The following is a 22,419-nucleotide window of genomic DNA, read 5'->3' on the forward strand; positions in this document are numbered from 1 at the left end:
TTATTGCAAGTTCTCTCCAACCCCAATGTTGCACCATTATTTCCATAACTCAAGTTACATTCAACTAAATTCAATTACAATAAAGTAGTAGATTGCATTTCTACATTAACTACTAGTGCTTATAAAGAAAATTACTCAAAGGGAAAAAAAAACCAGGCAAGTTAGAGACCAAAGAGAGAAAAAAAAATCATAGGAAAAGGACAGCAAATGCAGGAATCATAAAGAGTAAATCAAACTGCCTTCTGGATCTGAATTGCATAGTGTAATTTCCCTACAGTAGTCATAAAGAAGGACAATTAATCTTCTTCAGCCCTATAAATATTTTCTTCTCAGAAACTCTCTCAGTCTTGTTTTACATCATAAGTGCCTAATAATCAAATATATTTCAATTAATTTGAATAAAAAAATAACAGGGAACAAAAACTCTTGGCTAAAGCAGAACATCAACAAAATTTAAGACTTATTTATTACTTCTTTTATATTCTCCACCACAAAGCTGAAAATATGTTATTATTTGAACAGAATTACAGAAGCTTATTTTGGCTTGGTTGTCATTAGAAACTAAATAGATGTATTTGGTAGATATTTGGTTTCAAGCACTCTTCTGAATTGTCAAGATTAATCACAATGATACAACTTAAGTATATTTTTAACTTAATGTCCCAAAACAAGTTACTCTACTCCCAAGATAAGTGAAATTAATTATCCTTCTTTCATTATAATAACCCTAAAACAGAGTTAAACTTAATTGGAACCTGTACACACTAAACCCCCAAATGTTTATGAGTGCAGGTTCACCATGCATTTGCTACACTCCAGTGCCATCTGTCTATAAAAAGATAATTAACATTTTCAATAAGAAGAAATACAGCATGTTGTAAAGTCTATTTGGTCCTAGGCCATTGAACCCACTTCAGTTCTTACAGTGAATGATGCTGCTAATCCTTTTCTGAATTAGAAAAAAAAAAAACAACCCAAAACTAAGGAACACTGTATCATCAGTGTATATTTGAAGCAAGATTTCCTGAAAAAAAAAAGGAATCATCCAGAAGGCCTTGATATAGAGATGCTCCCTGATGTATCAACTCTAAAGTACTCCCCCAAAATAACCTTGTAGGCTTTCTCTAATAATTTAGCTGCCTTTTGAAGACCCCAGAGAAGCTGGGAATAGCAACTCTGGAATTTGCATTTAGAAGATCATTTGGGGACAGCCTTTTCAAAGTCCACAACCTTCAGTGGAGGGACATAAAAAATAAATGCTCTGCCAAGCACTGCAACACAAGGGATCTGACAGACCCCAGAGCGAGTACAAAGCAGGTTCATTAAATGCAGAGCCTTCCCTTTCCTCCTGCAAAGTGGCTGGCTGAGGAGGGTTGTTTCCCTCCACTCCCTGTGAAAATTGTACAAATACAGCTCTTTGTTGTTTTTTCGGGGTTTTTTTGTTGGTTTTTTTTGGTCAAAAGTTTGATAACAAGTTTTAAGCCAGCCTGATGTTAATTTAACAGAGTGCATAATGGCCATTCTGCCTAAACGTGTATTCCCACACACCGTGTGGGGAAGCAAATAGGCTTGATGCTACAACAATTTTTGGGTTTTGGGGGTGTGTACGTGTGGGGAGGAGGAGCTACTTCTTCATCGCACACTTTTTTTTTTAATTTGAACTGCGCACTCATTTTTCCCCACGCGGAAGGAAAAAAAAAAAAAGTTAAAAAGTTTCTAAGTATCTCTTTTCAATTGGAGCAGATAAAGAAAGAAAGAGGTTTCGCAGGTGCCCGCCCGGCTCCCGTCCCGCGGCTCCGTGGATGCGCGGGTCCCTTCCCGGCGCATCTGGCTCTCCAGCGGTGCCATCTGCTGGCGCCGCTGCCGTCAGGCTCCGCCGGGAACGCCGCCCCCGTGCCAAGGGCAGCGGGCACAGCTCTGCTCGGCCTCGGCCAGCAAAGGGCAAAGCCAGGAAACGTCAGCCCCAGCCAAAACTTCGCTTTAGAAAAGCGCTCTTGTCCCTTGTGTCCTCCTCAGGGCATTTTATAAAGACAATTCGTTAGATAAAGAAAAGGAGAGGGAGAGGAAAACAAAGGAAAGTATTTAGTGCTATACCTTGTTTTCTTCCAAAAAAGCATTTTCCATAAGTCAGGCAAAATAATTTTCTCATTAAGTATCTACTGGGTCAGAGGAAAGCATGTACTTCACAATAGTGTGTTAACAGCTGACACCATCTACCTGTTACAGACATGCACTGAATGACCCTGTGCAATCATGGCTTGGAGTCACAAATGAGAGCAGCTGTAGGGGTTAAGCAAGAAGAGGTGTCTTTAGGCAGCAATCAGAGAGGAGAAGGCAGGCAGGCAAAGGAGAAAAGCTGAGGGTGCAGGGCCAGGACAGGGGGTGAAGCAGGACAGAAGGAAGCTCAGCCAAGGCAGCAATGTGCATTTGGGCACCAAAAGTGTCTGGCAACAGCATTTGTGGCTGCTGAAGGGTCTGATTCTCTAAACCACAGCTCACTTGTCTTTGCAGTACATATGCTCACACACATTGATGGTATAGGTTTTGAGCTAGGCATTTTGCCATTGCAATATTCAGTGAGTGATGTTCCCCTCAGATTTTGCTCTACTTTTTTTCATCAGACTCTGGATAAGATTGTTTCCTGCAAAAAATGAATTCACCATACCCACCCCTCTGACCTCAGCCCCACTGTACCTGTTTGTCTTCTCCATCCTCACCAAGTTCACCAAGGATTGCAACAACTTTATCCTAAACTTGTCTGACCAGGTTCAGCATATTCTGTTGCTTCAGTTTTTTGCAAACTACCATCTGTTATCTTTGCTTTTTCTTGTTCCATTTCCAAGCTTTTCAACACATCTGAACTTGCTGGCAGCAGACCAAGTGCTGACTTTGAGTAGATATCTCCAGCTGTAGGAAAAGTCCCATCTGCAGCTTCAGGCTGTCCCTTTGCCTCACTGATTTCTTTTTCTTTAGTTGCAATTGAGGCCTCAGCAGTATTTTCAGATGGTTTATCATCAGCTACTGCTGTTGAGGCAAGCTTACAGCTTGCAGGAGTTGCTCCTATTTCAGCCTTTGCTACATTGTTTGTGAGGTCTTCCCTGCTTGTTTCTTTCACATCTTCTGTCTGCATTTCTTGCTCTTTACTCTCTTCCCTACTACTGGAGCCCACATTGATTGAACACTCACAGTAATAATAACCAGATTCCTGCTTCCTCTTGCGCATGGCACAGAGATCAATCCGACTGAAGAGCTCTGTGCCAAAGCGGCTGTCTTCATATTCTTTATACAGATCCACACAAATTTTCCTGAAGCCCTATTTATTGAAAGAGCAAGATGACATTATATGTATAATATAGGTGCACAAATACTCATGCACTTTAGGAAGGTGTGTCAAGTATTATCTTAACAAAACCCTGCAAAGAAAACACCACCCCACCCACCTCACACCTAATAAGGATAACAGCATCAACTTCATGTGGCAGTATTTAAGTTGATACTGAGAAAAGCCAGCCATTACAAATTAAAGTTATGGGAAGCTTGGCTTTTGCTCCATCCTCCATCTACCCTACCCTCCTCAAGAATAAAAAACATGCCAAATATACAAAATCAGATCAATTTAACCTACTGTTATTTAAATGCATCTACCTAATTTTAGGTAATTCAGGCAAGTTCACAGCCACCACATATAATTATTCTGAATTGCCTTTAGGAGGGATTGCTTGATTTCAGCTAGAGTTCACCTTACTCAATTTCATCTTAAAGCTGTCTTAACAGACTGAAAAGTTAACCCTTCTCCTTGGTGCTCACTCTCCACAACAGTAATTAAAATGTTTGCTAAAGACAGGTTAGAAATAGAGTTCATGCACCTTCATCCCTGTGAAGAAATACTCAAAAGAAATTTAACTTGGTGACTAACTGGGAAAACAAGCTCATTCCAGCAAGCCAGAAAAGAAAAAAACCTCAGCAGCTCTTAGATACCTACTAAGCACTGCCAGTATCTCAATTGCCAAATGCTACAACAGTTGACACACAACTGAAAGGTTACACTCCTAGAGATGTGTTTTTAAACACTGACACTTCTTTTCAGCCTAAGGAAAGTCACTTCTATTGCCATATCAAAGCACATGCTTAGAAATCATATGACTGTCAAGACCAAAAATCAGCAGCTCCTCAGAGTGATTTCTCTGCTCTTCTCCCCCTCAACAAGTTTGTGCACAGCAGCACTAGCTGCCCTGTACAGGTGTCCCCGAGAATGGGTGAGAAACCCAACAATTCATGGTTCCCAGGCCTTTAATTCAGACAGCAATTCAACAGGCTGCCAATTTATACAAGGGGCTCCCACAAAGCATTTAGCCTATAGCAAACCACATATGCTAGGGGCACATATGGAGATGTAATGAAGGACAGATGAATCATTAAACAACAGAGAATAGTCTCCACCTCTCCTAACCTAATGAGTATGTAAGCTAACAAGGCTCCAAGGAGCTCCTTGCAGCACATTGCCTCAAAGAATTCTCAATCAGTTTGTTCAGACCTGCTCCCAAACACCAGGGGAAGAAAAAAAAAAAGAGAGCATTTTTACAAGGCTTCTTCCTCATAATGACAGACTTATTAGCAGGTGGATATGTACGGTTCACAGCATGGAGATTGTGGGAGGACAGCCAGAACAGCCAGTGTCACCTGGGTAGAAGCAGATATAAATAGCTTCATAACCAAACACATCAAACCATCAGGCACTGCTGCCTGAGGTGACTAAAACACTTGAAAGTTTAAATAAACCAACAGCACACTTTTTCTGTGCCCCAGAGATACCCATGTGTCAGTCAGAGGCAGGCTGCTCAGGAGCCAGGAGCTGCATGTCACCTAAATGCCACAAGGTTCAAGTTCTGCTGAAATGTGGAGACACACTGCACATGGGCTGTTTTCTGGGTAATCTGGGAGGATAATGGAAACTTGAGTAAGGTCACATCATTGAAGATAACTTATCAAGCAGCCAGAAGAGGGCAGGATTAGGACTGCCCTTCCATTATAAAGCACCAAATGTTTTAATACAAGTACATGACTTGTTAATATTTGTTAAATAATGTACTCTCTCACAACCCAGAGTAGACCACAGCTATTTCTACACCTGCACCAAGTGAATCTACTTAAAACAGCATAAAAGGGAACAAGCAAACATTTTCCACTTTAGCACTGAGGCACTTGATCCACCACTTTGCTCTGGCAGAGGTGAGATCAGGCACTGCCCAGCACTAAAGGCTAACAGCCCACACTGTGTTGCCTGTGCACTGGAGAAGGCTCTTACTACAAGTAATGAAGTGGATTCTCTTAAGAGGTGAACTGTTTCCTTTTGGCTCATTGGAAAGGTAGAGATCGAAACACCTGAAGAGCCCATATTTTTTATTTATGCCAGGGTCACACTGCCCATTTTGAACCTGATCTTCAAACAGCGCATACTGCTCCTTTGGTAGCTATTCAGAATAAAAAGCACATGTTCTTCAGAATAAAAAGCACACAATCCAAGATCTCTCTAGCCTCTTGAGATATTTAGACACACAACTAAAGCCAAAGATGCACAACTTCAAGGTGAAAGTTTACAGTTTTATCAGTTTTAAAGAGAACCAGCTTCTCTTCCCCCACAAATGAGAACAAGGTCTGCAGCTACATCACCAGTATCATCACATACCTCTCATTAACAAAGTGTGCTTGAAATATAAAATATAAACTGCCTTAGCAATTACCTCTTAAGCTTCATATAAGAAGCACTTCAACTGTGTGAAATACTTCAACAGCACCCTTTCTAGGAGGAAACAGTTATTTATGGTATAAAGAAAGTAATTACAGCCAGTAGATGGCATCATAATAACTTAAGTGATATTTTGTCTTATTCATACTTTGGCATCTTCTAGTGTTTAGGAGGGCTGCTTTCTCTTCTGCACTATTTAGGAATGGGATACTATAAAAGTAATCAGTTTCCTCCTTTTTATTTGCACTATATTTGGAAAGAAATGCAGTAAGTGGTCTTCAAGATTATGTCTTATGTCTAGGGTTGAGCCTTACTAACCTCAGGGAGAATTGTACATGAACTTATAGGGTTCACATGCCCCCAGTACTCAACACTCAATATATGGTCCTACTCCAGTTTCACAGTCCTGGTCTGTAAAATAATATTTTAGGAGCAACAGTTTCATTGTGAAAACAAATTTGCACAAAAACAAGTAATGCTTCATAAACAAGGGAAGAGTAGTGAATATTGTCTAGCTGAAGTCCAGGAAATTTTTTGACACTGTTTCATGTGACATCTCCATAGAGAAGGCAGATGAATTATTAGCTGGCTGAACAGTGAGGTGGATTGAAAATTGGCTGAACAGCCAGTTCCCTATGGCAGTGATTGGTGGCACAAAGTCTGCTTGGAGGCTGGTAACTAGAGATGTACACAAGGGGCCAATACTGGGTCCAGAACTGTTTAGCATCTTCATTAATCATCTAGATATTGGGGCAGAGTGCACCCTCAGCAACAGCACTAATAACAAGCTGGGAGAAGTGCCTGATCACTAGAGGGTACTGCCAACTAGTGGGATGGAGAAATGGACCAACAGGAACTTCAGGAGGCTGAACAAGAAACACAAAGGTCAGCCACAGGGGAGGAATGGACCAGGCACAAGTACAGGCTGACAGCTGACTGTGAAGAAATTTTGCAGAAAAAGGACCTAGAGGTCCTGGTGGACACCAGGCTGACCATGAGCCAGTAGTGTATCCTTGCAACAAAGGCAGCCAGCGGTATCCTGGGCTGCATTAGGAGGAATGCTGCCAGCATATTGACAGAGATAATTCCCCTCTGCTCAGCACTGGTGAGGCCACAGCAGGAACACTGCATCCACTTCTGGGCATACCACTTGATATTCTAACATTCAAAAACCTAAACACTTGCATATTTTTATTTTTATATATATATGTGTGTGTATGCAATGAGACAGCATACATAAATCATGTTATGAGAGATTAAGCTATATTTAGTGATAGAGATCAAAAGAGGAGAGCAGGCAGGAAATTACAATTCTATTTTTTAATTTTAAATTTCATAGTAAGAGGAAGTGCGAAAATACTCCAGACAAGAGGCAACAGTAATTCCTACGTGCCTACTGTACAGTTTCTTTTGCATTAGACATTGCAGATGCCTCTGCTCATGAAATTCCCGATAGGCAATATAAAAGAAAGAGCCTCCAGCACAGAACTATCAGTCCTAGCCAACTTTGATTTTATCATGTATACAAAAGGCTAATATCAAGTCAATACAAAGTACTTGAACAAGGTCATTTCTTCAGCTATTATAGCTTTTTCTGTTTTCCTTTCTGCATGCTCCTCTAGTGTTTCAGGTTTGCAATATATTGACCTCATAAATACAAGTATTATTCCTGGAAACAAGCAGGACAGTGTTCCACTGGGAAATGAGCAATCTAATCAAAGTTGTTTTTTACTTTAATAGTTTGTGATAAATCCCAAACAATGCTGCAGGAAAGGTTAGAAAAGCACATCACACACTACTAGTATAAATCAAGGCACCACCCTGACTTCCAACATGACATTAATCTTGTTCTGAGGTAAATATTAGTCAGAAGACAAATATTGCTCAGAAGCCATCCTGCCCTATGGAAACAGCTTGACATTGTTTTTGTGCAAATTTGACCAGCCACAATGGAAGGGAAGTAATCTGTACTCTAACAAGAGTGCCATGCAGAGTATTAACAACAGACCTCATTTCTTTCAGTCAGGTATGAACAAACACAAATGTGTTGAGCAGCCTATATACAAGCTCTGTTAAATAAGAGAAGTTATGTTCTCTGCTTGCAATGATTATTGCTTAGATCCCAAGGATCTCATTGAAGGAAAAGTAATCACTAGAACTGATCCTAGGAAAAATATTCTTACCCCCAGTTACTTACCCTTCTTCTCAACCTTGATGCTTTAGAGAGCTTCAGGAAAGTCAGGTGTGGTTTGAAGTCCTTACTTCCTGAAATGTCGAGATTCATTTCAATAAAACATTCTTTCACAGCTTCTGAAAAAAGATAACATAAGAAAGAAAGAAATAAGTAACACTAGGGAGGCAAGGAAAAATATTTAGAGGGAGGTTAGATAAAAAGCCACTATCCCTGTCTTGAGCAAGACAGTTAAAACACATCCCAGGTAACCAGTTGCTGCACTACCACAGGCAACAAAAATTTGGGAAAAGTAGTCAATACCAAAGTTCTGCATAACATACAGACATAAGCTGTAAACCTGAGACTGGATCCAAGCTTCTGTGTTTGCAACACAATTCCTTCTGAATTCATAAATCCCCTACCAAATGGTGAGCACAAGAAAGCATCTGTCCATGGCAGCCCTGCCAGGAGCAAGATGCAGCCACCACCAGAGGCCACAGCTGGGGTCTGTGGCAGAACAGATTCTCCCCAGTTACTGCAAACAGCAATGCAAGAAGCAAAGAGCTTCCAGAAAAAAAAAAAAAAAAGGCTAGAGTCCCAAAACTACTACAACTCCACAGCACTTAAAGCAATTCAGGAGGGAACATCACACAAACATAATATTCCTTCCCCAGACACAAATGTGATACAAAGTGTTTATGATGTCACTGGCCTAAAAACTTTGATCACATATTTATAAATACATAAAGTCTTGTCCTTAATAGGAAAAAGTGTCTGTAACTCCAGGACTTATATTCTTCAAGGCCTTTCAGCTAAGGATTTTAATGACAAGTCAAACCAAGCTGAACTGTTCTTGGTTTTCATGGACTTTGGGGATGCAGAGTCTCAAGTATATATCAAGGTAAGGTTTGCATGAGGCAGATCCCTACAAGTCTGGCAAAACCAGACATTGTGTTCAACAGCTGAGCTTAAACAGTGGGAAGTAAGTCCAAAATTACACTTAAAGCCTTGGCTAAGGCTGGAGTACTCCCCCAGTAAAAATAAGATTTTTTTCTTATTGACAGAGATCTTTATACCTTCATTGTATAAAGCAGATAAATTAGTGGGGGTGGAGGGGGAGGGGAAGAGGGGGGGAAAAAATAAATAAGCATTTTAAAATGGAAACTTGCAGCATTTGTAGCTCTTCTAGTCAGATCCCCCCAGTCTTAACACCCATTTTTGTTACTGCTTAATTGCTTAGGCAGTAAAAGAAGGAGGTTCAATGTTGAAACTGTGTAAAAAATAGCATATTACATAGCAGATGAGTGCCTTTTTTGAAATCCCCTTGCTTCCATTTTGTTTTTCCACCTATCAGGAAGTTGAACTACATGTGTCTCCACTAGTTTGTCATATGCATTTGTATCAAGGCCAGGTCTCTGGCTTGGAGTTCAGCTAATTAATAGTTTAAAATGTTTCTTCTCAGAGTATTTATGAGGGAACAGCAGCTGGGGCTGTCTGATCACTTTGCCAAGGCAACTGCTTTTTTATATTTTCCATCTGGAAAACACAAGGAATAGGATCCAGTTGTCCAAACAAGCATCTAATGTCCTTTTAGGTGCCCTACAGGATGTCCACCTGGCCTCCAGCTGCTGCTGCAGAAGGTACAGCCTGGCTGTTGGTCTGCCGTGAGTGCTGCAAATGCTTTGGGGCATCTGAAAATGGTCCTAGGTGATTATGGTTAGGTATCAAACAACCTAAAGTACCCCTGGTACTTTGTCAAAAAGTACATATTAACATGAAGAATTTCTGCATATTAAGTCTCTTTGTTCCCATGTCAGTTGGTCAAAGCACAACAAGCCCCAGAGAAAAAACACAATCAAAGAGTGTCTAAGCTCCCTCTAGAGCAAAAAGCCTTTCCCCATGCATCATCCAGCATGCAACCTCCCCTAGCTGCATAAAAAGGAACCAGGTAGATATTAACCTAAGAAAGAAAATCTGAACATAGCATCTACTCTTGGTTAACTCCAAGCCTCCAGAACAGCAGGAAGGGATTCTTAATAGAAGGTTAAGGTCTCACTGCCATGAGCAGATTTTCATCAGAAAAGCAGATGATGGAAGAAAGGTCAAAGCCAGCAATCATCTTCAAAAAGTAGGTATGGTGACAAGGCTCCTGGATGGTGTGCCCTGTCCATGCCAGGTTGGCACTCAATTTTCCAGATACTGTGTTCTCTAGCTCATATGAAAAATGTCCTACAAAAGTTCAAAACATCCTAAGCAGTATCTCTTCTTCAAAGTGGATGAGACCACTAGCACCAAGATAAACTCAGAAACACTCAGAATTTACTAATTAATTGCAGTTAAATGATCTAGAGATAGGTTAACTCTCCACTTTGAAACTGAAGTCCATGATGTAGTACCAAAAGCAGATGGAGGGCCAGTCACCTGGCCAATGTCAGGAACACTTCAGAAGCTAAAAGACTTCATTAGAGCAAGCAGAACTCTTAAACTTGCTGACAAACCATCAATAAGGGCATGACGAAGCAGAGACAGCTGACAGGAGTGTTGTGACCTTTGCCAGCCAAATCATTGGCCCATCATGCTGCTCAAAAAACCAGCATTTAAAATTCACACCTAGCTCATGACAACCAAAAATATTGACTAAAAGGTAAGGGAAAAAAACCCTATTCATTGTATAACAATTAATTCAATTGCTTTGCTGAGAGAAGGGGAGACAAAACCCCATCTCTTTGGGGATGTCATTGAAAGGATAGACTTTGATACATATTTGCATAATTCCCAGACTCATTAAGTTCTAGAAATGGTCAGAAGTTATGCAGAATAGAACACTGGAAGCTACAATTCTCTGAATAGCAAAATCATTGTTAACAGAGTTAACAGCTTGAAAACTGGCAGCTTGTCTCCCAGTCAAAGAATTATTTCAGGCAATCAGTGAACAATCATATTGCATTAAAAACACAAGTACTGGCAGAATATTCCCAGGGCTTGCAATCAAATTTTTTCTCCTCTATCTAATTAAGGGGTTCAGATCAGAAGCTAGATATTAGGTTTCCCAAACCCTGAAGATGCAGGTTATCCAGGCAGAGAAGATGAAGGATCTGCCACCCACTATTGCAATGGCTTTTAGAGCTAATGCAGGTCCAAGATGATATTTAAAGAGCATCATAGCACACATTCTGCAGAACCAAAATTAAACACTTCTGATGGTGATAAAATAGCATGATAAAGATCGACCTTGTATGGTATGACTCATTGGGAACAAAATTCTCAGTTAAGCAAGACAATGAGTCCAGGGAAAACCAGCTACTTTCAGATGAGGAGTGAGGTACTCATTTCTGTATCTTTCAGGAGTGATCAGAGAGCCAAGGCAGTGCCATCAAAACAGTCAAATCAGGCATCAAAAGAATCAATCAGCCCCTTATTTCAATGGCACTGAATTGTATATATATTGTAGACAGGACTGTACCAAATATGATCTTACAGGAAATTGCATCATCTGCCTTCTACCTTGTTAACTTCCAGTCAAGACTATTTCCAGTTACAGCCTTGAGAAGAAGCAGTTTGTGCATGGGCAAGTTTGTTGAGGTTGTAATCCTGATAATTAGGGACCATATCAGAAAAGCACAGCTGCTTTGGGTCAAAATTAGCTTCGGGATGGATGGAACAAGAAGAGAAGGCCAGAGTCAAGCAAGAGGTAATAGATAGTCAAGTGGCTAATTTTATATAGCTGAGGCAAGGAAGCTGTTCATAAAAGGCATTGTCTAATTATACACTGACTACTTAAGAGGTAAAATAAACGGGAGGATAAGAGAGCAGAACTATAATATCAAAGCTGAGAACTGGAGGAGGTCAGAAACAGCATCAACAAGAAGAAAAACAGACTTCTCGGAGAATCATTCTTTGAATTTTACACAGTGTCTTTGTATTGCATGACTCTTTGAGAAACATTAGTTGAACTATGCTTCCTTTTTGCTTAGTATGAAAATAGTAAGGAAAAATAATGTATATTGATTATTTCTGTTCTGTTGGAGTGGAAGCCCAGGACACAGATTAGGTTCTTCATTGCAGGCTAAAGCAGGTCCTAAAAGCAGAACTGGGTAGGGAGAAAGAAGAGAGTATCAAGCCCTTCTGAAACTTTACTCAGATGCAGGTAAGCAGATCAAAAATCTGGAACATCTCACAAACCCTTCAGTGCTTTGGGAAATTAGAGCAGAGGACAAGCTATTCTTACACTTCTGTTTCATCTTCTACAGTGGAAGCAAAAGACTGATTTGCTGGTGCTATACACGCATATGCAGACAAATACTCATTTTTGTCACCTCCCACCCCAGAGTTACTTATGATTTCATGCATATTCCAGTTTAAATGAAGTTCTTGTATACTCAGCTGGGGCCAACACTTATTAGGCTTTCAGATTATTAGAATGAGCAGAGCCTGAGTTAGAGGTGTCACTTTGAACACTGCACACCTCAGGCCTGTGAGATTCCAGTTGCAGAGCAGGTTAAGTTAGCCTTGCTGTGTGATCTTCACCTGAATGTCTGTGCATCTCACCTGTTCCATACTAGTAAAGACAACTATTCTAGGCCTAATGGTCTGCAGGAACCCAGCTGTTGGCTTCATATTTAACAAGCAAGAAAGAGAGGAGAGGAAAGGCAGCGCATCACAGCTGTGCACAACAGCTTGGGCCAGTGCTTACAGGAGCTGATGGACTCTACAAACTGGTTTATCACAAGTGCTAGAGAATGAGGTTTTGTACTTACCTGCAATTCTGTTAAGCGTTTTCTGGTCTTCCTCCAACATTTTCACATATAACACTTGGTTATTAAACTCTCCAATCCCATGGAATGTCAAATTAAGGTCTTTACCCTGCAAGATGTCTTCCACTTTAGTCTTGCTTTTCTTCAGCGCCAGAACAGCCCTTAGAAGTAATCAGTATATAAATACTGAAAATTATTAGGTTTTAGACATATGGAAATATTGTTTTATTTTATTGCCAGCCAATATACCTGATTTTGACCATTCTGCAGCACTATGCAAGGTATCACAGGCACACTTGTATTTCATTGCTAATTCTTTTGTAACAGTTAGAAGATTTAAAATAAAATACATCTTTCACTTCAACCTTAGCTTATATATTAGAAGTGAGTTTTGTTAGTGAAGTGAACATTCAAAATATTAACATTCCAGAAAAGATATGAATATATGCTACTGAAGAGTCAAAAGGGATAAAACTGAACTTCCATTTGTGGCATGTAGTTTAAAACTTTATCACTGTCAAACAACTGCTTTAGTTTAAGAATAAAATTAGTCAACCAAATTCACTCTCCCACCTGAAGCACAATTAGAATTTTTCTCCATTATATCCTCCTATTCCAGTCTAGGTAAAAAGTATCAGATTGATAGTTATGTTCTGAGCTCTGCATCCCATGTTAATAAAGTTTAAATATGCACCTTGCTGTGCCCAGAAATCTCAAAAAAAGTGAATTATCCAAAGGTATTAATACTGCAAATTAAAACATTTTTCTTAAAGACACAGAAAAAGTATAACAATTAAATTTCTAAATGTAGACACCAAGAATTCCAACAACTTAACACCTGCTGAAGTTTTAGAAGTGCCCTTCTTTGCCCTGGTGTCTGAGGAAGGGAATCCTGTCAGTCTTCAAACTGAGTTTGACCAGAAGCATTCTACTAAGGCTTCATACTTCTAACAAACTGCAGCATGATTAAGGATGGCAGGATACCATCCCATAGCTTTCTGGGCCTTCTGCAGCCACATTTACTTTATCATTACACCTAAAACAAGTTTTGACTGCATTCATTCCACTCCTTAAAAATCTTGGACCTATGTAGAATACAAATAGAAACCAGGCAGTAAAACCCACACAGCACAAACTAATGCCCTTTGGAAAGCCTCTTTAATGCATACAGAGGCCACTCCATCCAACGTTGTGAACAGTCCTCACCACTACACAGGAGTTATTTCAGCTATAATGGTGTAAGAGCAGCTTCTTTCCAAGACTCATGGGAACCCAGCAATAAAGATATAGCACAGAGAGGACTGAAGTTGGAAAGAGTGAATTCTTTGCAGAGGGTTTTGAATTTTCCACCTTAACAAGCATGGCTAATCTAGTCCTTCGTTTAAGTTCATCATGTCTAAGCAAAAATTAAATACTACTAAGACAACTTCTCCCATCAAAATGGTTTCTGTTACAAGGGACCTTAAATATCATCTAGTTCCAACCTTCCTGCCATGGGTAGGAACACCTTCCGGCAGACCAGGTTACCCAAAGCCTCATCCAGACTGCTTGAATATTCCACAATTTCTCTCTGTTCAAGGCCTCACTGTAGTAAAGAATTTCCTATCAGTATCTAAACTAAACCTGCCTTTTTTCAGCTTGAGGCCATTCCCCCTTGTCCTATGTTAATGTAAAAATTTCAGCTCCAGCTCCTGCCCTTAGATGTGAAGATGCCTCCCTCCCACTGTGAGGGGCTGGGCCAGCTGTATCAGCAGGGCTGCTAGTTTAAAAATTGAGAAACAATAAAGCTCAAGGCAGTCTTTCATATGACAGCACAGAGCAGTGGCCACTGAACTACAGCCTTGTTTAGAGGAGCTATGGAGGCAGGTAAAAGATACAGGATGAAAAACATTTGGCAAGGCAGATCTGCTTTTCATTGGGTATGTCCATTATTTTTACATTACAGACACACATCCACTCTTAAGCTCATTAACACTGCTTAGCTCCACTCACCTCCCTAACCAATTGATTCCCATTTTGATTGCGGCTCTCAACAAGCTTCCTATCCTCTTGGACATCAGCCTGCCCAGTCAGCAGCACTGGCACAGGGTTTTATTACTGAATTACTGTACGCTATCTTCTGCATGTCTCCTTAGCTCATATAACTCTTATTTTTTCCCTTCAGACCCTAAAAAAGTCTTTGCAATGAAAAAATAAAGCAGGTAATTTTAAAATAAGGCACATACAAGCCTGTCATATGCATCTTAATCATGCTTAACTGGTGCTGCCTGTATGGGCAGAAGAAGTTTTTTTCTAGTCATATTGGGTTTTTTGACACCTTTCCAGCTAGGCATTCTGCTTTACACCCCAGCAGATCCTGTGTGACACTCATATGGTGTTGAGGCCTGTTTTTCATTCCCGTGCTGATACGTGCCAGGGCCCCTGGAGAAAGGGCTGTTCTCACCAGGTTCCCCCCTCTACCACATGATGCCTTCCCAGGCACATAAGGGCCTTTCCTTTCTGCCTCCTTATGTCAAGGAGTTCCAGGTTTCCCAGTGTGGTACAGTAAGATAAGGCTTAGAGAAAAAACTGCAGCAGACTGGCATTATTTTCTGGACCTTTCTTTCAATTCTAGCCTTCCTGACCACAGGGTAGGTTTCCTCAGTCATCTGTCAATAGCTCCATCTTAATTCACAGGGCCCCAGTGACAGCTCACTGCTCAAATTCAACAGGAGAGCTGCTTGGGAAGGAACTAGGCAGACTTTTCTTGTTGTTTTCTTCTTAATGCAATGTATCTTAACAGCTAACATTTTCCAGCTGATAAAAGTATGGCTGATCTGAAAAGCTATGGTTTCTCAAAAGACAACAGCTCAGGGAAGCTTACATCTGCTGAGCTAATTTGTGGCAGTAACACAGTAAGAAAGCAGTAATACTATTTACAGCCACACTGCTTTTTCTCTTCACCCCGTGGCAGATAAGAAAATTCCAATCTCTGATGCATCACAGCTAGCTTTTGTAAAGATCTTTCCCCACAGGTACTGAAAGCAAGCCAGAAACTGATAAAAATGTTTAAGAGGAATTGTGTGTAGGCTCTAATAAAACATAATGATTCACAATAGCAGCAGTAAGGTTACCACATTTACAGAAAAATTAGCTGCTCTTGAATTTCGTAGGATTCTTACTTTTTCACTTCTTCTTCTGTTCCCAGATGAGCTACTATTATAGTAAGGTGCATAGTTTGAACAGGGAGAAGAGCTCTTGACAGGTCAGGTTCTTTAGAGAGTATGAGTTCTTGAACATCTTCAATTCTGTCCAAAATCTGCAGTGGAGTAAACAGGAGAAAGAAATAAATTTTCATTTTGAAATGCATACACATTACTGGAAAAATTAAGAATGCCAAAGCTTTACACAACCAAAAATGCAACTCAGTGTTTAAGCCAGGAACCCACAAAGCCACCTTCCTCTCCTCCCCACCCCAGATTTATCATGCAGCAACTTTCAGTTTCATACTTGATTTTTCAGGAATTGATTTATCTGTTTTCCTTTTTAGAAGCCTACAGGCTAAATTCATAGCTCTCCTGTGAACCAGAAGCCCTAGATCTTAAAGCAGGTGTGAATCTGACCCTAAGAATATTAGATAAAACTCACAGCTCTGTGTAAATATTAATGGGATCTTCGTGCAGTTGTCAGTTGTTAATAGACTGTGGAAATTAAATGGCATTTCCATAATTAATCTTATGCCATTTTCTGATTACAAGTTTGATCACAGATTAAACTGATATCTCTTCCCAAAAGGAAAATGTAGCCGCAAACAAAGTAGATTGACTGGATAAACATGCTGTTTTCTGAGCTAGTGTTTAGTGTTTCTCAGAACTGTGTGGCCAGTTTCTGGCTCTTGTGGATCTATCTGTGTCTTTACACAATTGACTCCAAAGATTTTTCTTTTTTCAATATGTGCTGTTAAGGTTTTCAAGCCAGCCATGGGAACAGACAGGAGAGAGAATAATTAATTCACACAGGTATTAAGTGTCTGGTGGAATCCCAAGTTACAAAGAAATCATTTATAGATTTTCAGGTTATTTCAGTGAGAAAACTCTGCCTTACATGCCTAGGTGCTCACACATGTTGGAGCTGCCCTTTATTCTTACATAGATCGAAACAGCTGAGTCAATATGCTTTTGTTTTGCAATCTTTCTCCATAAAGCCTAGCAGCCATTGTGCAGCCCAGTAAATAGTCCCACAACCTGCACATCAGAGGAGATTAGCATAAAAAGTTCCCAATAAACATGAGTATAAAAGCCTCACACAATTAAAATAAATATTTGAAGATGCAAACTCCCTGAATTCACCAACCCTTACGGTACATTTTTCACTGTGAAAAACACATCACTGACTCTACATTAAGTTAATTCCTACTGCAACTGAAGCACAATTTATTGCAGCCTGCTATTTACAGTATATGTTTAGATTGTAAAAACATTGAGCAGGAATCAAGCCATCAAGCTGTCTGACCACACAAACTACAACCTTTGCCTCAACAGACTAGGCTAAGCATTAACAGTAATTCTACAAAAGAGCCTCCTGTTGTTCCCCCTTACCCAGTCTTTCCAAGAACATCCTTCAAATAAGAAAGAAGATGCTTTTGCATTTCAGTTTGTGGCGTAGACATCTGGGAAGCTGAGTTGGAGTGAAATTCTCTCACATAGATATTTAACTATTACAGAGCAGTATTAATGTCTTTTCTTATCTTCACATATGATTCTTCACAACTTCCTGCTCCTACTCCCATGGGAACAGTCTACCCTATCACAACACTTTTTTTTTTTTTTTGGTGCATCAGTCTTTAGCACTTTTCTATAAATGCTGTGTAATTGATGGGATAGCTGGGGGGGTTTTGGGAAGTGCAGAGCAGGAAGGAAGCACTTAAAATGGAGTACTGAAAGCCTGAGACCACAACATCCTTAGATTCAATCCAGTACAAGCCTGGTGTCCAGCCTCCTGGAGCCCTGCTTAGACAGAAAGAAAAAAAAAAGAGCAGTGCACCCACCAGGACTGGAACAGGGCTTTTCCTTTCTACTCTTGAAAGGGAGAAAAATGTTGACAGCCCTAAGCCCTGCCACCTGGAGAGCTCTCTTAAGTGATTAAGGCAAAATAATTATTCCCAAACACTAACAGCATCTTTAAAACCCTTCTGTAATTGGCAAGGTCTACAGAGCTGCAGACAACCAAATTGTATGGTCAGTGAGATCAGGAGCCTCTGCTTTAGAGGTAAGAGCAACTAAAATTGTCGAAACACTATTATATGTGCATGTACTTATGTGTATATGCACACACATTTGGCCAGCAGATCGAGGGAGGTGATTTCATACCCCCACTCCATTTGGTGAGACCCCACCTGTGGTGCTGCATCAAGATCTGGGGGCCCCAGCACAGGAAAGACATGGACTTGTTGGGATGAGTCCAGAGGAGATACACCAATATTACTAGGTGGATGGAGCACCTCTCCTCTGAGGAAAGGCTGAGACAATTCTGTTTGTTTCTGTTCTGTTCCTTCTGGAAAAGGAAGTGCTTCAGAATAACCTAATATGCTGCCTTTCAGGAGCTGAAGCAAGACTTAAAGACAGATAGAGAGGGACTTCTTACAAGAGCATGGAGTGACAGGACAAGGAAAAAGGAGATTCAAACTGGAAGAGAGTAGGTTTAGATGAGATATTAGGAAAGAAATATTGATTGTGAGGGTGGTAAGGTACTGGAACAGGTTGCCCAGAGGTTGTAGATACCCCATTCCTGGAAGTATTCACAACCAGGTTGAATGGAGCTCTGAGCAACTTGGTCTAGTCAAAGGTGTCTTTGCCTATGGCAGGGGGGTTGAAACTAGATGACCTTTAAGATCCCTTCCAACTCAAACCATTCTGTGATTTCTTTACCCACACTATGTACATGTGCCAGCCTTACAGTACTGCACTCTTCAGTGCTTCTTTCAAGGCCTCACACAGGTCAGTGTCAGTAAACACTGACACCCTTAAGGGTAGCACTTCAGAGGAACACAAACTTGGAATATCTTGGACAGAGCCTCCAAACAGGGATGCCAGAGCTGCCAGATTACCAGAGCTGGTGTGAATGCAGGGGAACCTGTAAGAGCAGAATTTGAGAAAAGAAAAGGAAAAAAGAGAGAGAGAAAAGAAAAGGAAAAAGAGGTGAAAGACACAGGACGTGGTCCCAGGCCATATATTAAGACACTGAAATCTCATTAAAATAGCAGAATAAGTTAAGCATTCATGACCCTTCAAGCTGTTCCATGATCTCATTCCTCAGATGGCAGGAAACTTTCCAGTTTCTAGCTTAGATTTATTCTTTGCCCACTTCATACCCATTTGTTCATCTGCCAACATTGTCTTCAGCTTACACAGTTATTTTCCCTTCCTGGCATTTATCTTCCTGATGTGCTCTGCACTTTTGTTCACCTCTCAAAAGCCAGTCATATGTAGGAATCACAAAAGTTATATGAGGCCATCCTCCAGATAACCTTCAAAGATCATTCTCTACCCAAGACAAAGCCAGAGCAAATAATTGCCTACCAAGAGGAAGGCACCTTTGACGCCTCCCTCTAACACATGTGTAAGTGTTTTTACACTTCACTTAGGTAAAAACAAAAACTCAGAAGCCTGCCAAAGCAAGCTACTGTACTGCAACTGCTTGTCACACTGGAGAAGAAAAAAAAGGAAAAATTCTGTGCAACAGATACATCATTCTTACTTAATTATTGCCTTTCAGCAGCATAAATAGTCATGCCAGATACTGAATGAAAGCTTAAGCTAGGGAAAAAAAGGAACTAAGTTATATATTGCAACAAACAATATCTATTTGGTTCATTGGAAAATACATCATAAACTTCTAGTAGAAGCCGATAGTAGAATGTTCTATTTTCACTCTGTTCAGACAAGCTAATATTCAGGTTTTGTCTTTTACATTTTTATAGGAAAAGTTACCAAGATACATATATATATTATATAAATGATAATAATTTACAGAATTTACATACTGTTTCTCCATTCCGCCCATGCTAGCTGGGCACAGAATTTTCTGAATCAAATTAAGATTTTTCCCCTGCCTGTCTCCATCAGGTGGAATAGTCTGCTCGTTGTCTTGGCATTTCAAAGGCTTGTCTTCATAAAATATTTGCGTACACAGTCGTCTGCTGCCCCTACATAAAGGCCATGGGGCATGTCCCACCTCACAATGCTGGAACAGAATCCCATCCAAGCTCCCTTGGGATAACAGCAGATACTGGGACAAAGTGAGAACTCTCTCTGCTTTTGCTTACCTTGAGCAGCTGCAAAAAAAACCCATTGCAATTATCAGGTACCAGTTGTCTGTGAAAGGCTAAAGGTTAAAAATCTGCCCATAAAAGCATTGCAGTGCTGCTTTGGAAATGAGACATTCCATAGTCTTCCTTCAGAAAGCTTGGAATGAGCTTCAAAATTCACAGCAGCAGAATGGAATAAGTAGTTCAAGGTGACCCAGTATCTTCCCACTTTCTTTACAAGTACAAAGAGTTGTGCAGAAGTTGTCTAAGATTGATTTGAAGTCCCTAACCAGTAAATAAAGTGTGAAATCTTTCTCTCTTGCTATTGTATCATTTTTGGAATTTACTTCCATGGATCATAAGACAGGGCTTGTAGCAGCCAAGACCAGCAGGACAGTATGGTTTATTTCAGAAGCAGCATTTACTGTGGTAACTGGAACACTTTAGGTCCCCCACGAAGCCTCTAGAAGAGAATATGTCTATTTGTATTTCCACTGTTTGCTGCACTTTGGTTTAACAAGATGGAGGTGAAATGAGCTGTTGCTTTTTCCAACACTGCTTAAACATGGGAGTCACGGAACACAGCACACCTTGAAGTATGAGCATAGAGACCGCACTCACGGATTCTTGAAATTAACCACCTATCTAGGATCTCAGGGCAAGTTTATTGGATCAAAGATGGAGAAGAAAAAACAGATCAATTCTCTATAATCTTCTGCAGAAGAGAAGGAAATTCTCATTCTCCATTGTGAACTTTGGCAGAAAAGACTATGAACAAACAAATCAATACCCTTGCATTAAATACAGCCCTAAGAAAATGTAGGATGGGACAACACAAGATGATGAAAGCCAGGTTTTTTTTTGAAAAAAGATTACAGAATAGAAAATACTAGTGATGAGAGACACCACCTCAGAACCTTTAGAAAGGGCAGTGGCAATCATCGAAGTGATTTTTTTCCTTTCCTAGTAGTAACTGAAACATGGATGAGTATAAATACAGCTCTACCTACAAAAACAAAGCACCGCACCTACGGGTTGCTCTGAGGAAGTTAACTCCATCCCAAACCCAGCAAACCACATGGGGTAAGCAGGTAGAATTTGATCACTCTTGGCTTGTTAAGCACCCTTGTAATTAACACAGGAAATTAAACCTAAGTTTAAAGTTAAGTTTTTTAATAAAACAGCTACTTCAAAGTACCTGATCATCTGTTATTGGAATAGCAACAAAATAATTTGGAGACCCTCTTGGACGTTTCTTAGACTGTTCTTGTGCTAGGTCTTCCTTCTGGTCTTCTACAATCCCCCTGGGTTCTTCTTGGATATTACCTTGCTCCTGTCTCATCACTGTACTTCTTTGGTCTTCTTTTTGCAGAGGCAGGTCTGCTTTTAGCTGTTCCTGCTCTTGGCTCTGGTCCTGCAGCTGTTCCTCTATCACCATCCCATTCAGTTCTGCTTTGTCTCCAGCCTGCATGTCACGCAGATCCACCACTTCTGCTTTTTCCTCTTGGCTCTGGCCCTGCTGGGCTTTTACCATTTCTCCTCCTAGATCCTGTTTTTGGCTCAGAGCTCCCTGCGGCACCAGCTCCACCATAGCAAGCTCTCTCTCACCTTCAGATCTTGTCATCATCCCTCCTTGATTTTTTGGGGGGATCCACGGTTCTCCATTACCTAACACTTCCTCACCTTGGTTCTGGAGGCAGGTTACCTCTTCTGGGTCACAGCCCAACTGCAGCTGCACAGTGACCTTGATGCCAGCAGTGCCTTGTCCCCACTCCTGGGGCTGTAGCTGTACAGTTACTTGTGGAAGAGATGGCCCTGGGCCCTGCTGCTGTAGCTGCACCTGCACAGTCACTGATGGGGCTTCCCATCCTGGGCTTGACCTCTGAGGCTGCACCTGCACTGTCACCTCCGGGGAGTCCCACCCCTGGCTCGTGTTCTGGGGCCGCACCTTGACAGTCACTTTTGGTAGCTCCCACCCTGACTCTGTTGGTTGTGGTCCCATGTTTGGGGCTGTGCCTCCTTGCCCTGGCTGCCTCTGTGGATGCACATGGATATCATTCCCTCCCTGCGGCTCTTGAGCAGAGGGCGGTAGCTGTACTGCTGAGGGATGGTCTTCTTGCTCCTGCTGTACTGATGAACAGATTTGCTGAGTTCCTTCTGGGCTTTCATCCACCTGAATATGTTTCTGGACCACCTCTTGAGGCTGAGCTCCCTCTGGACTTCCATCTACCTGAACCACCTCTTGATGCCAACTCCTGCACAGCTCCCGTTTTATCACCTTCATCCTATAATGCCAAAGCTTTCTTCTCCTAGTCTGGAGGTTCTCCAAGATCCTCCTCCTCTTTCTTTGGGGCTTGAAGTACTTTTTTAAAGGAACTGGAGGAAAAGAAAAGAAAAAAGCCTAACAGTTATTTTTTAAAAAGTATTTCTTGCAATAGTTCAGACTGGGTTCAGTTCTGCA

General features: G+C 40.9%; 1 protein-coding gene across 1 annotated transcript; it reads right to left on the reverse strand.

Annotated features, from left to right (window-relative positions):
- Positions 1-1,730: 1,730 nt before the first annotated feature.
- LOC118701905 (uncharacterized) lies at positions 1,731-22,117 on the reverse strand. The gene is made up of 5 exons (XM_036406877.2): positions 21,157-22,117; positions 15,835-15,971; positions 12,677-12,834; positions 7,944-8,056; positions 1,731-3,313 (listed from the first exon to the last, which is right to left on the reverse strand). The coding sequence occupies exons 1-5, from the start codon at positions 21,958-21,960 to the stop codon at positions 2,744-2,746; spliced, it is 1,782 nt and encodes a 593-aa protein (XP_036262770.1). The 5' UTR covers positions 21,961-22,117; the 3' UTR covers positions 1,731-2,743.
- Positions 22,118-22,419: the final 302 nt, after the last annotated feature.

The sequence above is a fragment of the Molothrus ater genome, chromosome 1 (genome assembly GCF_012460135.2).
Source record: "Molothrus ater isolate BHLD 08-10-18 breed brown headed cowbird chromosome 1, BPBGC_Mater_1.1, whole genome shotgun sequence".
In the NCBI taxonomy this organism is placed as follows: Eukaryota; Metazoa; Chordata; class Aves; order Passeriformes; family Icteridae; genus Molothrus; species Molothrus ater.

Excerpts from the sequence above, each read along its gene's own strand:
- LOC118701905 (XM_036406877.2), bottom strand. The coding sequence starts at position 21,960 with ATGGGACCACAACCAACAGAGTCAGGGTGGGAGCTACCAAAAGTGACT. Across the intron at positions 12,835-15,834 it reads ACAGAAGAAGAAGTGAAAAA|GGCTGTTCTGGCGCTGAAGA; the intron begins GTAAGAATCCTA and ends ATTACTTCTAAG. Across the intron at positions 8,057-12,676 it reads AACGCTTAACAGAATTGCAG|AAGCTGTGAAAGAATGTTTT; the intron begins GTAAGTACAAAA and ends ATCTTTTTTCAG.